This window comes from Taudactylus pleione, unplaced genomic scaffold (assembly GCF_031769625.1).
Source record: "Taudactylus pleione unplaced genomic scaffold, aTauple2 ptg000646l, whole genome shotgun sequence".
Classification (NCBI taxonomy): Eukaryota; Metazoa; Chordata; class Amphibia; order Anura; family Myobatrachidae; genus Taudactylus; species Taudactylus pleione.
Window position 1 is genome coordinate 291,871 of NW_028285048.1, and position 19,262 is coordinate 311,132.

The 19,262-nt window shown below is 45.5% G+C and overlaps 1 protein-coding gene across 3 annotated transcripts in view; it reads right to left on the reverse strand.

Moving 5' to 3' along the window:
• Positions 1-19,262, reverse strand: part of LOC148478898 (uncharacterized) — a 219,021-nt gene that overhangs the window by 15,354 nt on the left and 184,405 nt on the right. For all 3 annotated transcript variants that reach the window (XM_088455229.1, XM_088455230.1, XM_088455228.1), the window contains exon 14: positions 943-1,058. In XM_088455229.1, coding sequence (XP_088311355.1) covers positions 943-1,058 — 116 coding nt within the window. The remainder of the gene's footprint in view (positions 1-942; positions 1,059-19,262) is intronic.

Sequence of the window (19,262 nt, forward strand, 5' to 3'; positions counted from 1 at the left end):
TGTTATGTGCACATGTGTGTGTGTCATAGTTATGTGCACCTGTGTGTGTCATTGTTATGTGCGCACGTGTGTGTGTGTCATTGTTATGTGCGCACGTGTGTATGTGTGTCATAGTTATGTGCACGTGTGTGTGTGTCATTGTTATGTGCGCACGTGTGTGTGTGTCATTGTTATGTGCGCACGTGTGTATGTGTGTCATTGTTATGTGCGCACGTGTGTATGTGTGTCATTGTTATGTGCGCACGTGTGTGTGTGTCATTGTTATGTGCACATGTGTGTGTGTCTGTCATTGTTATGTGCGCACGTGTGTGTGTGTCATTGTTATGTGCACATGTGTGTGTGTCATAGTTATGTGCACGTGTGTGTGTGTCATAGTTATGTGCACACGTGTGTAAGTCTGTCATTGTTATGTGCACACGTGTGTAAGTCTGTCATTGTTATGTGCGCACGTGTGTTTGTGTGTCATTGTTATGTGCACGTGTGTGTGTGTCATAGTTATGTGCACGTGTGTGTGTGTCATAGTTATGTGCACACGTGTGTCTGTGTGTCATTGTTATGTGCACACGTGTGTAAGTCTGTCATTGTTATGTGCGCACGTGTGTATGTGTGTCATAGTTATGTGCGCACGTGTGTGTGTCATAGTTATGTGCACGTGTGTGTGTCATAGTTATGTGCACACGTGCACGTGTGTAATTGTGACTGTGCACTTGTCTGTGTGTGTCATTGTTATGTGCACACGTGTGTATGTGTGTCATTGGTACTGTGCACACGTGTGTGTGTGTCATTGGTACTGAGCACACGTGTATCACTGTGGCTTGTCCCTAACAATACACAGCACAGAGCATCCCATCCATTCCCATATGTTGGTCACGTCTTGGACATGACAAGTGACTGTACCCAATAAAGGACCAAATCCATCTGTCCGTTTCCCTGGATACTCACATCTTGGCCTCCATAGTGCAGAGGTGCGCCCGGGGTCTGCAGAGCTTAATGTGGCTGCAATTCTTGGGGAGACAAATCACCTGAGTGCCTCCGACTTTGTGAGGGCAAAGCACAGTCTGGAAGACATGTTATAGAGTGTAAGCTTCAAGGGTCAGCACTGTGGAAATTCACCTTACATAGTGTACAAATGTGTCACCTATAGGATATATGGTGTGCTATAGGGGATATATTGTGTATAGGATATATGGTGTGCTATAGGGGATATACTGTGTATAGGATATATGGTGTGCTATAGAGGATATACTGTGTATAGGATATATGGTGTGCTATAGAGGATATACTGTGTATAGGATATATGGTGTGCTATAGAGGATATACTGTGTATAGGATATATGGTGTGCTATAGAGGATATATTGTGTATAGGATATATGGTGTATAGGATATATGGGGTGCTATAGAGGATATATTGTGTATAGGATATACTGTGTATAGGATATATGGTGTATAGGATATATGGGGTGCTATAGAGGATATTTGTGTATATAATATATGGTGATGTGGTGATGTATAGGATATATGGTGTGCTATAGAGGATATACTGTGTATAGGATATATGGTGTGCTATAGAGGATATACTGTGTATAGGATATATGGTGTGCTATAGAGGATATACTGTGTATAGGATATATGGTGTGCTATAGAGGATATACTGTGTATAGGATATATGGTGTGCTATAGAGGATGTACTGTGTATAGGATATATGGTGTGCTATAGAGGATGTACTGTGTATAGGATATATGGTGTGCTATAGAGGATGTACTGTGTATAGGATATATGGTGTGCTATAGAGGATATATTGTGTAGAGGATATATGGTGTGTTATAGAGGATATATTGTGTATAGGATATATGGTAATGTATAGGATATATGGTGTGCTATAGAGGATATATTGTGTATAGGATATATGGTGTGCTATAGAGGATATACTGTGTATAGGATATATGGTGTGCTATAGAGGATATACTGTGTATAGGATATATGGTGTGCTATAGAGGATATATGGTGTATAGGATATATGGTGTATAGGATATATGGTGTATAGGATATATGGGGTGCTATAGAGGATATATTGTGTATATAATATATGGTGATGTGGTGATGTATAGGATATATGGTGTGCTATAGAGGATATACTGTGTATAGGATATATGGTGTGCTATAGAGGATATACTGTGTATAGGATATATGGTGTATAGGATATATGGGGTGCTATAGAGGATATATTGTGTATATAATATATGGTGATGTGGTGATGTATAGGATATATGGTGTGCTATAGAGGATATACTGTGTTTAGGATATATGGTGTGCTATAGAGGATATACTGTGTATAGGATATATGGTGTGCTATAGAGGATATACTGTGTATAGGATATATGGTGTGCTATAGAGGATATACTGTGTATAGGATATATGGTGTGCTATAGAGGATATATTGTGTATAGAATATATGGTGTGTTAAAGAGGATATATACTGTGTATTGGATATATGGTGTGTTAAAGAGGATATATTGTGTATAGGATATATGGTAATGTATAGGATATATGGCGTGCTATGGAGGATATATTGTGTAGAGGATATATTGTGTATAGAATATATGGTGTGTTAAAGAGGATATATTGTGTATAGGATATATGGTGTGCTATAGAGGATATACTGTGTATAGGATATATGGTGTGCTATAGAGGATATACTGTGTATAGGATATATGGTGTGCTATAGAGGATATACTGTGTATAGGATATATGGTGTGCTATAGAGGATATACTGTGTATAGGATATATGGTGTGTTAAAGAGGATATATACTGTGTATTGGATATATGGTGTGTTAAAGAGGATATATTGTGTATAGGATATATATGAACCAAACAGATACCTGAACCTGTATGATCAGTCCCACAGTAGTGATCAGCAGTTTGGGGTCACGCAGATGTGGAGTATAGAATTCTAAGGTGGGAGAATTTTTCTCAATATACCCCCAATCTGAATTGTGTTAAGCCTTGCTGCATGTTTTTTACTGTGAAGTGTGTTAAAGATTGTTATCTTAAATAAATATACATATGCGCATCAGAATTTTTATTTATTATTCTTTGGGTGTCTTCCCTTGGTATGAGGGTTTATTTCTCTAGAGAAGGATAATACTCCAAAAGGGGGAACACGCTGGATAAAAAAGCTTTGTTTACTTCTATGCATTTTGAGAACAAGTCTCCATTTGGACATTTACTCTTTCAAGCTAAAGAATCTAACGTGGAACATATAGCTTGAAGATAAACTACGTGATCTGTGGGTCTTCATTGCATTCTCCTCTACAAGACTTTATCTTTTTTCAATCCAATGTGTTGGGAAAGACAATCTATTTGAGATCAAATATTACCTAAAGACTAAAAATAATAGCGCCCACTTTCATATATTTGTTATATATACATATGAAGAAATGGGTGAAATTTTTAAGCAAGCAGATAAAGGAGGTGGCCTGGTCATACTAAATAGAGAGGACTACATCAAAGAGGCTAATAGACTCCTAGGGGACCAAAAATCCTACACTAAATTGGATCAGGATCCCACTGTTAATTTTGTAGAAGAGCTTTGTGTAATATTAGTTGAAGCACTACATAGAGAAATAATTACTAAGAATGAATATCAATTCCTTATCAGAAATAACTCGGTGATCCCAACGTTTTACTATCTGCCGAAAATTCATAAAGGGTTGGTCAACCCGCCAGGACACCCAATTGTGGCAGGTATAGATTCGCTGACATCAGATGCTCTGAATATGTGGAGACATTTTTAAATAAGTATGTCTGTACATTGAGCTCATGTGTAAAAGATACCACAGCGCTATTACAGATCCTTAAAAATACACAATGGCAAGACTCATATAAATGGGCAACAGTGGATGTACAGTCATTGTACACCTCTATTCCACATGATAAGGGCATCTTGAGTTGTCGAGAAGTAATGGATCAAGACCTAAACCTAAGTACACAGCACAAAGATTTTATCTGCCTTTTAATTAAATTTATTTTGAATCACAACTATTTTACATTTCTAGAGTCATTTTTTAGACAAATAAAAAGGTACTGCGATGGTGGGTACTGTCTTTGTTCCCAGCTTCGCCAATCTTCATATGGGGAGCTGGGAGCAGAGACATGTCTATGGGAATCAGAGTGCCAAGGACAACTTGGTACTATATGTGAGGTATATAGACGACATTCTGATTATATGGAATGGCATGGAAATGGAGTTTATGGCATTCATGGAGGGCCTTAAATTGAATGAGTACAATTTAACATTCACATACAAATTCAGCACAACTGAGATTGAATATTCGGATCTAGTTATTGGTAGTGATAACCAAGGCATAGTAAGTCATAATTATATCAAGAATTTCGATAGTAATAGCTATATAAATTTTAATAGCAGTCATGCAAACCATTGGAAAACTAATATTCCCTACTCACAGTTCTGCCGTATACGTAGGATCTGTAGTAGGGATAATACATATGAACAACAAATAGACATTTTCTCTGACAGATTTCAGGAGAAATGCTACCCACAGGAAGTTATACAGAAAGCGAAGGAGAGAGCCAATGCCCTAGAGAGAGACACCTTGTTGCAATATAAGGTTAAAGAACACCAAATAATGTTTGTTACACAGTATAAATCATAAATAAAAAGAAATTAAATTATGAATAAACATTGGGACATATTAAAAACATCCCATTTTGAACCAAATTATCACTGATAGACCTTCTATAGCCTTCAGGAAGGCAAAAAATTTGAAAAATCACCTAGCACCTTAAAACCTATGGAGACAGCTACAAAACACTGGTTACAGAATAATAAGGCTTTTTTTAAATGCACCAGTTGCAATGTGTGTACATTTGTGAGCACTATGAATACTACATTTTCTGATTATAATTACACCACATTTTTTACATCAAAAGTAGAATTAATTGCTTGTCTACATGGGTAATATATGTTCTAGAATGCCCATGTAAATATGTGGGGAAAAGTAAAAGAAATATTAAAGTAAGGATACAAGAACATGTGAGAGGTATCAAAAATAAAGTAGACAATCACTCTATACCAAAACACTTTTTTAAAAATCACAATAGCAATCCCTCTGGCCTTCATTTTAAAGCCATTGAGCATGTACAATTGGGGGAAAGAGAAAAGAAAGGGAAATGTTTTGGATCTTTACCCTTAATACTATGATGCCCTATGGCCTAAACGAGAGCTATGAAATTACACCTTTTTTTATAACATTATGAGAATTTGAGATATATTTTTTATATGTATTTACATGTATACATCACATGGTTTATGATTCTGCTAAGTTTTAGCTATTTATTTAATTGAGAATTGTATAAATGTGGTCTATACTAAGTACAAATCTAAGTATAAATGTTGTCTATATTATTATGAATTGTTTATTTTTAATGTTCATATTTAATATCATATACTGTGGTATAATATAGGTATATGGTGCTAAGTCATAAATTGTCTACTCACTAATAGTTCTTATCCCGGTATTTACCCATTTGATCGATAGTAATGTATTTGAGACTCTTACAAAATGGTGTCAGCCTGTGGTACAAAGGAAACTACAAGAAAATGGCCCATAAATGTTGAAATCCACAGACATGTGGTACGGAGAGGGGTATCACTCCCGCGTGTAGAAGTGTATTAGAGAAACCTTCGTGACAGTGCATGTTCCCACGCATGGGTGGACACCTCTAGATAGTAGTAGAGATATCTCCGTAGTCCCACGGTGTTACAGATACCCCGCGCATGCGCTGATGACAGTAGAATGGCATCATACCCCAGATATCTGGTGGAGCCCTGTTTGGCTCATAACTAATTGAGTGGTAAGCTATATAAGACCGGGATGGGTACTATTTGACTAACCACCTGCCGAAGTTCAGTCTTATTGACGTAGGTGACGAAACGCTTTGAGGGAAATGGGACCTCTGCTTTCCTACTTGGTTAAGCACCCAGATAAGCCTTTTGAACTTTGTTTTAAAGTAATTATAAATTGTTGTGTGTATGTAGAATAAAATTGTGTTTAATTACTACACTATGTGAGCACTATCTATCTCTTCTATGTATGCCTGAGCCCTGTGTTTAGTCCAAACCTGAATAGTGAGAACGACCAGAGTGGATTCATTGAAAGATCTACTTCTACATGCTCATCTATTGGAGCTATATGGTACGCAAGTTCACACGTGTGTGGTACTATTTCATATATATATATCTGTGAAGTGTGGTAATGGCTAACAGAGGAGGGAGCGGTCAGGTACCTGTAGTGAGAGATGGAGCCACGCTCTTGCGGAGAGTGAGGGGCCATCTTGGAGCCCAGTCCTTTTAGTGGGTTGGCCTGGAGACAGACATGGAGAGGGCCGGGCTAAAGTATCTATCCTCCTCCTAAATAAGTTTTAAAGGTAGCATGTTGAAATACGGAGTGCACTACTGTGCTGCCTACATAAATGCTCCATTACTGAAGCATTTTACCTAACCAAGATGGCCGCCATTTGGTCTTCTGTGTATACTGTAACTGGCGCATTTCACTGTGTATGAGCGCCACAGATTTGTACTACATACAATAACCCCAGAGACCCTGCCAGAATATCATGCATAAACCTGACACCTGGTGAAGTATCTGGGCTGTTTGGTGTGTCTGCAATTCCACTAGTGATGCTATAAACTCTGCCTATCGCCACCAAACAGCACACGCATATCAACAGAAAAGAGGGCAGCTGAGTAAGGGGAGCAGAGCATGCCTCCCTCGACCCCCTCTGGCAGCTCTGTGACTACCTAGACCCCCTGGCAGGTCCATGCCTCCCTAGACCCCCCATGGCAGGTCCGTGCTTCCCTAGACCCCCCTGGCAGGTCTGTGCTTCCCTAGACCCCCCTGGCAGGTCTGTGCTTCCCTAGACCCCCCTGGCAGGTCTGTGCTTCCCCAGACCCCCCTGGCAGGTCTGTGCTTCCCCAGACCCCCCTGGCAGGTCTGTGCTTCCCCAGACCCCCCTGGCAGGTCCGTGCTCTCCTAGACACCATGGGAGATCTGTGCTCTCCTGGTCCCCCTGGTAGGTTTGTGCTTCACTAGACCCCATGGTAGGTTTGTGCTTCACTAGACCCCCCCAGACAGGGCCATGCTTCCCTAGACCCCCTGGCAGATTGGTGCTTCCCTAGACCCCCTGGCAGGTCAGTGCTTCCCTAGACCCTGTCGAAGTCAAATAATTGAATATGATCGCTTACAATTATTATCTGATGATCTGGTCGTCTATAGTCTGATGTCGAGTAAACCGGATGCTACTTTGCGTCTGCGCAATCTGATGCGCACAAATGCAAATACACCACACACATACACTGATGCACATAACGCACACACAAACTTATATGCGTACACATAGACGCTCACATGTGTATTCACATACATACATACGAACATATCCTATTCAATGCACAGAAGCACATATGCGAATGCATATGTATAAAATGGTTCCCATTCACAATAGTTACTAACCAGAGTTATTAAAGGTATTTTTAACAAATGAGATCTAAGGTTTAGAACATAGTAGACATGTCATGTTTGGTATCATACTAAATCCCTGTTTATTTGCAGACTTCCGTTCCCATCGGCAAAGGAGTTGCATCTTGCGTCCGCTAGTTATGGATGATAGGGAGGAGTTATTGCATAGAATGTTAGTATCTATATGCAGTGTTGTAGTTAGTATTAACCAGTTGTTCGGTGGGAAACTACACAATGTGACCGTTTATGGACTGAGCCATGCCCCTGATGACACCGTATGAATCAACTAATGACCAGAATATCCAGAAGCAAGAACCAATGGAAACCTGTCAACTAGTTCCTTTGTTACCATGGAACTCTGTAAGGTATATAAGCTGTGACCCGACTCCAGTGTACAGACATCCTCATTGATGACCACAGGCTTCTAGATTGATGACTATATACTGGGATCGGTGCGCATGCGTATGTATCGGCTTGTACATATTGATTGCTTTTTACTCTATTAAATATTTCATTGTTATTTTTTCTTTACATAAATAACTTTTTGTGCTTTGGAACCACACAACTGAACTGGAAAGCAATTCTTTCTTAAGCGACTTGCAATGCAGGTCGGTGTGTTCCTAGACCCAGCTGGCAGGTCTGTGCTTCCCTAGACCCCCTGACAGGATCATTCTTCCCTAGACCCCCGGGTATGATCATGCTGCCCTAGAGCCCCTGGCAGGTCCGTGCTTCCCTAGACCCACTGGCAGGGCCTTGCTTCCCTATACCCCCTGGCAGGTCGGTGTGTCCCTAGACCCCCCCGGGCAGGTTCGTGCTTCCCTAGACCCCCTGACAGGATCATTCTTCCCTAGAATCCATGGGAGATCTGTGCTCCTAGATCCAATGGGATAGCTTCCGTAGACCCACTGGCAGATCCTTGCTTCCCTACAGCCCCTGGCAGATCTGTGCTTCCCTACACCCTCCTAGAGCCCCTGGCAGGTTCGTGTTTCACTAGACCCCCCATGCAGGTAGGTGCTTCCCTAGACGCCCTGGCAGGTCCGTACTTCCCTAGACCCCCAGGCATGTCAGTACTTCCTTAGCCCTCCCTAGCAGGCCAGTGTGTCCCTAGACCCACTGGCAGGTCAGTGTGTCCCTAGACCCACTGGCAGGTCAGTGTGTCCCTAGACCCCCCTGGCAGGTCTGTGCTTCGCTAGACCCCCTGGCTGGTCAGTGCTTCCCTAGACCCCTGGCAGGGCCTTGCTTCCCTAGACTCCCTGGCAGGTCAGTGCTTCCTTAGACCCCCTGGCAGATCCATGCTTCTCTAGAGTCCCTGGCAGGCGAGTGCTTCCCTAGACCTCCTGGCAGGTCCGTGCTTCCCTAGACCCCCTGGCAGGTCGGTTTGCTTCCCTTGACCCTTGGGCAGGTCGATATTTTCCTAGACTCCATGGGAGATCTGTGCTCCTAGATTCCTTGGCAGGACTGTGCTTCCCTAGACCCACTGGCAGGTCCTTGCTTCCCAGAGCCCCTGGCAGATCTGTGCTTCCCTAGACCCTCTGGTAGGTCTGTGCTCTCCTAGACCCCCTGGTAGGTCTGTGCTTCCCTAGAGCCCCTGGTAGGTTCATGTTTCACTAGAACCCCCAGGCAGGGCCATGCTTCCCTAGACCCCCTGGCAGGTAGGTGCTTCCCTAGATCCACTTGCAGGCCCTTGCTTCCCTAGACCCCCTGGCAGGTCAGTACTTCCTTAGCCCTCCCTGGCAGGCCAGTGCTCTCTTAGACCCACTGGCAGGTCGGTGTGTCCCTAGACCCACTGACAGGTCGGTGTGTCCCTAGACCCCCCTGGCAGGTAGGTGCTTCCCTAGACCAACTGGCAGGTCCTTGATTCCCTAGAGCCCCTGGCAGGTCAGTGCTTCCTTAGATCTCCTGGCAGGTCCATGCTTCCCTAGACTGACTGGCAGGTCCTTGCTTCCCTAGAGTCCCTGGCAGGTCAGTGCTTCCCTAGACCTCCTGGCAGGTCCATGCTTCCCTAGACCCCATGGAAGGTCCATGTTCTTCTAGACCCACTAGCAGGTCGGTATGTCCCTAGACCCCCTGGCAGGTCGGTGTGTCCCTAGACCCACTGGCAGATGTGTGCTTTCCTTGATCCCCTGGCAGGATCATGCTTTCCTAGAGCCCTTGGCAGGTCCGTGCTTCCCTAGACCCACTGGCAGGTCGGTGTGTCCCTAGACCCCCCTGGCAGGTCCGTGCTTCCCTAGAGCCCCTGGCAGGACAGTGCTTCCCTAGAGCCCCTGGCAGGTCCGTGCTTCCCTAGAGTCCCTGGCAGGTCAGTGCTTCCCTAGACCTCCTGGCAGGTCCATGCTTCCCTAGACCCCATGGAAGGTCCATGTTCTTCTAGACCCACTAGCAGGTCGGTATGTCCCTAGACCCCCTGGCAGGTCCGTGCTTCCCTAGACCCCATGGAAGGTCCATGTTCTTCTAGACCCACTAGCAGGTCGGTATGTCCCTAGACCCCCTGGCAGGTCCGTGCTTCCCTAGACCCCCTGGCAGGTCCGTGCTTCCCTAGACTTACTGTTAGGTTGGTGTTTACCTATAGCCATGGCAGGTTGCTGCTTTCCTAGATCTTTGGAGATACAACCTGGGAATGCCCCTTCTTGTAGATAAATAGCAAATCATAGGAAATGAGGACAATGATCCTGATTTGTATCAAGGTGATGCACAATTTCTGTCATAGTTAATGTTCTATGTAATAAGCCCCATAACTTCTGCTCTTTAGTGCTGGTGACGGCAGCTTCACGTGTGTGTACGGTCTCCGTGTTATTACAACTGATCACCATAGAGAGCACTAAGTGAAAGGAAGCAATAAGCAATTAGCTCGCAGGCTCATTCTTAGGTTACATAAATACATTAATTGGTGACTTTCCATCCAGTCTCAGGTTCCTGTACCGGGACTGACTCCATAATTACTGGATGCTGATGAGTCCTGATTGCATCATTTATCAGGGCGCCCAGGGTTCTATGTGCTTTCTATATAATATGTCTTCTTTTCAGACCATTAAGGTTAATATCATTTTAATTAACAACAAGCTCCCAACCCATTGGATCAGAGTGGTGGCTTCCTTCAGAGTTTCCAAAGCTGGAGGCTTTATTGGAGAAAAACAAAGTCATTAATGTGATAAATGGACGAACGATCTTTTCCTCAGCACATTTTACAGATTTGCCATGCAAATACCAAAATCAAAAAGCTTACAGTCCTCATCTCCGAGACAGCTAAAGACAGATCCCTACACAAAGCCAGAGACCGCTAGGAGATAGGAGACCAGTCCTTACACAGAGGGAGATAGGAGACCAGTCCTTACACAGACACTGCTAGGAGATACGAGACCAGTCCTTACACAGAGACAGCTAGGAGATAGGAGACCAGTCCTTACACAGAGGGAGATAGGAGACCAGTCCTTACACAGACACTGCTAGGAGATACGAGACCAGTCCTTACACAGAGACAGCTAGGAGATAGGAGACCAGTCCTGAGACAGAGACAGCTAGGAGATCCGAGAACAGTCCTGAGACAGAGACTGCTAGGAGATACAAGACCAGTCCTTACACAGAGACAGCTAGGAGATACAAGACCAGTCCTTACACAGAGACAGCTAGGATATACAAGACCAGTCCTTACACAGAGACAGCTAGGATATACAAGACCAGTCCTTACACAGAGATAGCTAGGAGATACAAGACCAGTCCTTACACAGAGACAGCTAGGAGATACAAGACCAGTCCTTACACAGAGATAGCTAGGAGATATGAGACCAGTCCTTACACAGAGACAGCTAGGAGATAGGAGACCAGTCCTGAGACAGAGACAGCTAGGAGATCCGAGAACAGTCCTGAGACAGAGACTGCTAGGAGATACAAGACCAGTCCTTACACAGAGACAGCTAGGAGATACAAGACCAGTCCTTACACAGAGACAGCTAGGATATACAAGACCAGTCCTTACACAGAGATAGCTAGGAGATACAAGACCAGTCCTTACACAGAGACAGCTAGGAGATACAAGACCAGTCCTTACACAGAGATAGCTAGGAGATACAAGACCAGTCCTTACACAGAGACTGCTAGGAGATATGAGACCAGTCCTTACACAGAGACAGCTAGGATATACAAGACCAGTCCTTACACAGAGAGCTAGGAGATATGAGACCAGTCCTTACACAGAGACAGCTAGGAGATATGAGACCAGTCCTTACACAGAGACAGCTAGGATATACAAGACCAGTCCTTACACAGAGACAGCTAGGATATACAAGACCAGTCCTTACACAGAGACAGCTAGGAGATATGAGACCAGTCCTTACACAGAGAAAGAGACACGCACAATGGAAGCAGCCATTTTATTTGTTGCATTAAAATGAATTCAGCAAATTGAGGAATGAGGCACAAAGTGCCACTTAGTCTAGGGTGAATATTGGCTCAGTCCACGTAATGGCTAATGAGTAAAGTGGAGTCACCCACACATTAAACAGATAACTGGTGCTCTATGAGCCTAATACAGAGGTGTGCGCTATTGCTGCCATGAACTGTGGACGAGCGATTATTTGATAATGAAACAGCAGCTGGGACTTGTAGTGAGACGCCAAATGGAGCCGTCGCAGCTGTCCGCAACCATTCGCACATACGGAGCACAGGACGCACATCATGCAAACAACGACTGATTGTGGCCAAAAATAACGATATAAACAATATAGTGTATGTACTGTATGATAAGTGGTGATATGGTTATACAACAACAAAAAAAAAAATCTATAAAATAACCTTTTTATGCCACCATACAAACCTAGCAGTCACCGACCAGTCACCTAGTAGTCACCTAGTAGACACCAAGCAGTCACCTAGTAGTCACAGAGCAGTCACCTAGCAGTCACCAGTCACCTAGTAGTCACCTAGTAGTCACCAATCACCTAGTAGTCACCGAGCAGTCACCTAGTAGTCAACAGTCACCTAGTAGTCAGCTAGCTGTCACCAAGCAGTCACCAGTCACCGAGCAGTCACCAATCACCTAATAGTCACCAAGCAGTCACCTAGTAGTCAACAGTCACCTAGTAGTCAGCTAGCTGTCACCTAGAAGTCACCTAGTAGTCACCAGTCACCGAGCAGTCACCAAGCTGTCACTTACTATGTAGTCACCAGTCACCTAGTAGTCACCTAGCAGACACCTAGTAGTCACCGAGCAGTCACCTAGTAGTCACCGAGCAGTCACCTAGTAGTCAATGAGCAGTCATGAAGCAGTCACCTAGTAGTCACCAGTCACCAAGCAGTCATCTAGTAGTCACCAAGCAGTCACCAGCCACCTAGTAGTCACCGAGAAGTCACCAGGCAGTCACCTAGTAGTCACCAATCACCTAGTAGTCACCGAGCAGTCACCTAGTGGTCACCAAGCAGTCACCAATCATCTAATAGTCACCAAGCAGTCACCAGTCACCTAGTAGTCAACAGTCACCTAGTAGTCAGCTAGCTGTCACCAAGCAGTCACCTAGAAGTCACCAGTCACCGAGCAGTCACCAATCACCTAATAGTCACCAAGCAGTCACCAGTCACCTAGTAGTCACCTAGCAGACACCTAGTAGTCACCGAGCAGTCACCTAGTAGTCAATGAGCAGTCATGAAGCAGTCACCTAGTAGTCACCAGTCACCAAGCAGTCACCGAGCAGTCAATGAGAAGTCACCTAGCAGTCACATAGTAGTCAATGAGCAGTCACCTAGTAGTCAATGAGCAGTCACCTAGAAGACACCTAGTAGTCACCAAGCAGTCACCTAGTACTCAATGAGCAGTCACCTAATTGTCACCAAACAGTCACCTAGTAGTCACCAGTCACCTAGTAGTCAATGAGCAGTCACCTAGCAGATACCTAGTAGTCACCTAGTAGTCAATGAGCAGTCACCTAGTAGTCACCTAGTAGTCAATAAGCAGTCACCTAGTAGTCACCTAGTAGTCACCAGTCACCAAGCTGTCACCTACTATGTAGTCACCTAGTAGTCAATGAGCAGTCACCTAGCAGTCATAGTAGTCAATGAGCAGTCACCAAGCAGTCATAGTAGTCACCGAGCAGTCATAGCAGTCACCTAGTAGTCAATGAGCAGTCACCTAATAGTCAATGAGCAGTCAACTAGCAGACACCTAGTAGTCACCAAGCAGTCACCTAGCAGACACCTAGTAGTCACCAAGCAGTCACCTAGTACTCATTGAGCAGTCACCTAGCAGACACCTAGTAGTCACCGAGCAGTCACCTAGTAGTCAATGAGCAGTCACCTAGTAGTCAATGAGTAGTCACCTAGCAGACACAGAGTAGTCACCTAGTAGTCAATGAGCAGTCACCTAGCAGTCACCAGTCACCTAGTAGTCACCGAGCAGTCACCAAGCAGTCACCAGTCACCTAGTAGTCACAGAGCAGTCACCTAGTAGTCTCCGAGCAGTCACCAGTCACCAAGCAGTCACCTAGTAGTCACCAGTCACCTAGCAGTCACTAGTCACCAAGCAATCACCAAGCAGTCACCTAGAAGTCACCAGTCACCGAGCAGTCACCAAGCTGTCACTTACTATGTAGTCACCAGTCACCTAGTAGTCACCTAGTTGTCAATGAGCAGTCATGAAGCAGTCACCTAGTAGTCACCAGTCACCAAGCAGTCATCTAGTAGTCACCAGTCACCTAGTAGTCACTGAGCAGCCACCTAGCAGTCACCAGTCACCAAGCAGTCACCTAGTAGTCACCAGTCACCTAGCAGTCACTAGTCACCAAGCAATCACCTAGAAGTCACCAGTCACCGAGCAGTCACCAAGCTGTCACTTACTATGTAGTCACCAGTCACCTAGTAGTCACCTAGTTGTCAATGAGCAGTCATGAAGCAGTCACCTAGTAGTCACCAGTCACCAAGCAGTCATCTAGTAGTCACCAAGCAGTCACCTAGTAGTCACCAGTCACCTAGTAGTCACCGAGCAGTCACCAGGCAGTCACCTAGTAGTCACCAATCACCTAGTAGTCACCGAGCAGTCACCTAGTAGTCACCTAGTGGTCACCAAGCAGTCACCAATCACCTAATAGTCACCAAGCAGTCACCAATCACCTAGTAGTCAACAGTCACCTAGTAGTCAGCTAGCTGTCACCAAGCAGTCACCTAGAAGTCACCTAGTAGTCAATGAGCAGTCACCTAGTAGTCACCAGTCACCAAGCAGTCACCGAGCAGTCAATGAGAAGTCACCTAGCAGTCAATGAGCAGTCACCTAGTAGTCAATGAGCAGTCACCTAGAAGACACCTAGTAGTCACCAAGCAGTCACCTAGTACTCAATGAGCAGTCACCTAATTGTCACCAAACAGTCACCTAGTAGTCACCAGTCACCTAGTAGTCAATGAGCAGTCACCTAGCAGATACCTAGTAGTCACCTAGTAGTCAATGAGCAGTCACCTAGTAGTCAATAAGCAGTCACCTAGTAGTCACCAGTCACCAAGCTGTCACCTACTATGTAGTCACCTAGTAGTCAATGAGCAGTCACCTAGCAGTCATAGTAGTCAATGAGCAGTTATCTAGCAGTCATAGTAGTCACCGAGCAGTCATAGCAGTCACCTAGTAGTCACCTAGTACTCACCAAGCAGTCACCTAGTAGTCAATGAGCAGTCACCTAATAGTCAATGAGCATTCAACTAGCAGACACCTAGTAGTCAATGAGCAGTCACCTAGCAGACACCTAGTAGTCACCGAGCAGTCACCTAGTAGTCAATAAGCAGTCACCTAGTACTTAATGAGCAGTCACCTAGCAGACACCTAGTAGTCAATGAGTAGTCACCTAGTAGTCAATGAGCAGTCACCGAGCAGTCACCAAGCAGTCACCAAGCAGTCACCAGTCACCTAGTAGTCACCTAGCAGTCACCAGTCACCTAGTAGTCACAGAGCAGTCACCTAGTAGTCACCTAACAGTCACCTAGTAGTCTCCGAGCAGTCACCTAGTAGTCACTGAGCAGCCACCTAGCAGTCACCAGTCACCAAGCAGTCACCTAGCAGTCACCAGTCACCAAGCAGTCACCTAGCAGTCACCAGTCACCAAGCAGTCACCTAGTAGTCACCAGTCACCAAGCAGTCACCTAGTAGTCACCAGTCACCTAGCAGTCACCAGTCACCAAGCAGTCACCAGTCACCAAGCAGTCACCAGTCACCAAGCAGTCACCTAGAAGTCACCAGTCACCGAGCAGTCACCAAGCTGTCACTTACTATGTAGTCACCAGTCACCTAGTAGTCACCTAGCAGACACCTAGTAGTCACCGAGCAGTCGCCTAGTAGTCATGAAGCAGTCACCTAGTAGTCACCAGTCATCTAGTAGTCACCAAGCAGTCACCTAGTAGTCACCAGTCACCTAGTAGTCACCGAGCAGTCACCAGGCAGTCACCAATCACCTAGTAGTCACCGAGCAGTCACCTAGTAGTCACCTAGTGGTCACTAAGCAGTCACCAATCACCTAATAGTCACCAAGCAGTCACCAGTCACCTAGTAGTCAGCTAGCTGTCACCAAGCAGTCACCTAGAAGTCACCAGTCACCGAGCAGTCACCAATCACCTAATAGTCACAAAGCAGTCACCAGTCACCTAGTAGTCAACAGTCACCTAGTAGTCAGCTAGCTGTCACCAAGCAGTCACCTAGAAGTCACCTAGTAGTCACCAGTCACCGAGCAGTCACCAAGCAGTCATCTAGTAGTCACCAAGCAGTCACCAAGCTGTCACTTACTATGTAGTCACCAGTCACCTAGTAGTCACCTAGCAGACACCTAGTAGTCACCGAGCAGTCACCTAGTAGTCAATGAGCAGTCATGAAGCAGTCACCTAGTAGTCACCAGTCACCAAGCAGTCACCGAGCAGTCACCGAGCAGTCAACTAGCAGTCAATGAGAAGTCACCTAGCAGTCACATAGTAGTCAATGAGCAGTCACCTAGTAGTCAATGAGCAGTCACCTAGAAGACACCAAGCAGTCACCTAGTACTCAATGAGCAGTCACCTAATTGTCACCAAACAGTCACCTAGTAGTCAATGAGCAGTCACCTAGCAGACACCTAGTACTCACCAAGCAGTCACCTAGTAGTCAATGAGCAGTCAACTAGCAGACACCTAGTAGTCACCAAGCAGTCACCTAGTAGTCAATGAGCAGTCACCTAGCAGACACCTAGTAGTCACCTAGTACTCAATGAGCAGTCACCTAGCAGACACCTAGTAGTCACCAAGCAGTCACCTAGTAGTCAATGAGCAGTCACCTAGTAGTCAATGAGTAGTCACCTAGCAGACACAGAGTAGTCACCTAGTAGTCAATGAGCAGTCACCTAGCAGTCACCAGTCACCTAGTAGTCACCGAGCAGTCACCAGTCACCTAGCAGTCACCAGTCACCAAGCAATCACCAGTCACCTAGCAGTCAATGAGCAGTCACCTAGCAGACATCAAGCAGTCACCGAGCAGTCACCTAGTAGTCACCAGTCACCAAGCAGTCACCTAGCAGTCACCTAGTAGTCAATGAGCAGTCACCTAGCAGACATCAAGCAGTCACCTAGTAGTCAATGAGCAGTCACCTAGTAGTCACCAGTAACCAAGCAGTCACCAAGCAGTAACCTAGTAGTCAATGAGAAGTCACCTAGCAGTCTCCTAGCAGTCACATAGTAGTCAATTAGCAGTCACATAGCAGACACCTACCAGTCACCTAGTACTCAATGAGCAGTCACCTAGCAGTCATAGTAGTAAATGAGCAGTCACCTAGCAGACACCTAGTAGTCATTGAGCAGTCCCCTAGCAGTCAATGAGCAGACACCTAGTAGTCACCTAGCAGTCACCAGTCACCTAGCAGTCATAGTAGTAAATGAGCAGTCACCTAGTAGTCACCAAGCCGTCACCTAGTACTCAATGAGCAGTCACCAAACAGTCATCAAGCAGTCACCTAGTAGTCAATGAGCAGTCACCTAGCAGTCAACTAGTAGTCAATGAGCAGTCACCTAGCAGATACCTAGTAGTCACCTAGTAGTCACCAAGTAGTCACCAAGCAGTCACCAAGGAGTCACCTAGTAGTTACCTAGTAGTCACCAGTCACCTAGCAGTCACCAACTGTCACCTAGTAGTCACCGAGCAGTCAGCAAGGAGTCACCAGTCACCTAGTAGTCACCGAGCAGTCACCTAATAGTCACTTAGCAGTCACCAAGGAGTCACCTAGTAGTCACCAGTCACCTAGCAGTTACCTAGTAGTCACCAGTCACCTAGTAGTCACTTAGCAGTCACCAAGGAGTCACCTAGTAGTCACCAGTCACCGAGCAGTCACCGAGTAGTCACCAAGCAGTCAATGAGCAGTCACCTAGTAGTCACTTAGCAGTCACCAAGGAGTCACCTAGTAGTCACCAGTCACCTAGTAGTCACTGAGCAGTCACCGAGTAGTCACCTAGCAGTGAATGAGCAGTCACCTAGCAGTGAATGAGCACTCACCTAGCAGTCATAGTAGTCAATGTGCAGTCACCTAGTAGTCACCAAGCAGTCACCTAGTAGTCACCTAGCAGTCACCTAGTAGTCAATGAGCAGTCACCTAGCAGACACCAGTAGTCACCAAGCAGTCACCTAGTAGTCACCAAGCAGTCAGCTAATAGTCACCAAGCAGTCAATGAGCAGTCACCTAGTTGTCACCGAGCAGTCACCAGTCACCTAGAAGTCACCAAGCAGTCACCAGTCACCTAGTTGTCACCCAGTAGTCACCAAGCAGTCAATGAGCAGTCACCAGTCACCTAGTAGTCACCAGTCACCTAGTAGTCACCAAGCAGTCACCAGTCACATGGTAGTCAATGAGCAGTCACCTAGCAGACATAAAGCAGTCACCTAGTAGTTACCTAGCAGTCACCTAGCAGTCAATGAGCAGTCACCTAGCAGACACCAAGCAGTCACATGGTAGTCAGCTAGTAGTCAATGAGCATCACCTAGCAGTCACCTAGTAGTCCCCAAGCAGTCACCTAGAAGTCAATGAGCAGTCACCTAGCAGACAAAGCAGTCACCTAGTAGTCACCTAGCAGTCACATGGTAGTCAGCTAGTAGTCAATGAGCATCACCTAGCAGTCACATGGTAGTCACCTAGTAGTCAATGAGCAGTCACCTAGCAGACATCAAGCAGTCAACTAGTAGTCACTTAGCAGTCACCTAGTAGTCACTAGTCACCTAGTAGTCACCGAGTAGTCACCTAGCAGTCACCAAGGAGTCACCAGTCACCTAGCAGTCACCAAGCAGTCACCTAGCAGTCATAGTAGTCAATGTGCAGTCACCTAGTAGTCGCCAAGCAGTCACCTAGTAGTCACCAAGTAGTCACCTAGTAGTCAATGAGCAGTCACCTAGCAGACACCCAGTAGTACCAAGCAGTCAGCTAATAGTCACCAAGCAGTCAATGAGCAGTCACCTAGTAGTCACCGAGCAATCACCAGTCACCTAGTAGTCACCTAGCAGTCACCGAGAAGTCACCAAGCAGTCACCCAGTAGTCACCAAGCAGTCAATGAGCAGTCACCAGTCACCTAGTAGTCACCGAGCAATCACCAGTCACCTAGTAGTCACCAGTCACCTAGTAGTCACCAAGCAGTCACCAGTCACATGGTAGTCACCTAGTAGTCAATGAGCAGTCACCTAGCAGACATAAAGCAGTCACCAAGTAGTTACCTAGCAGTCAATGAGCAGTCACCTAGCAGTCACATGGTAG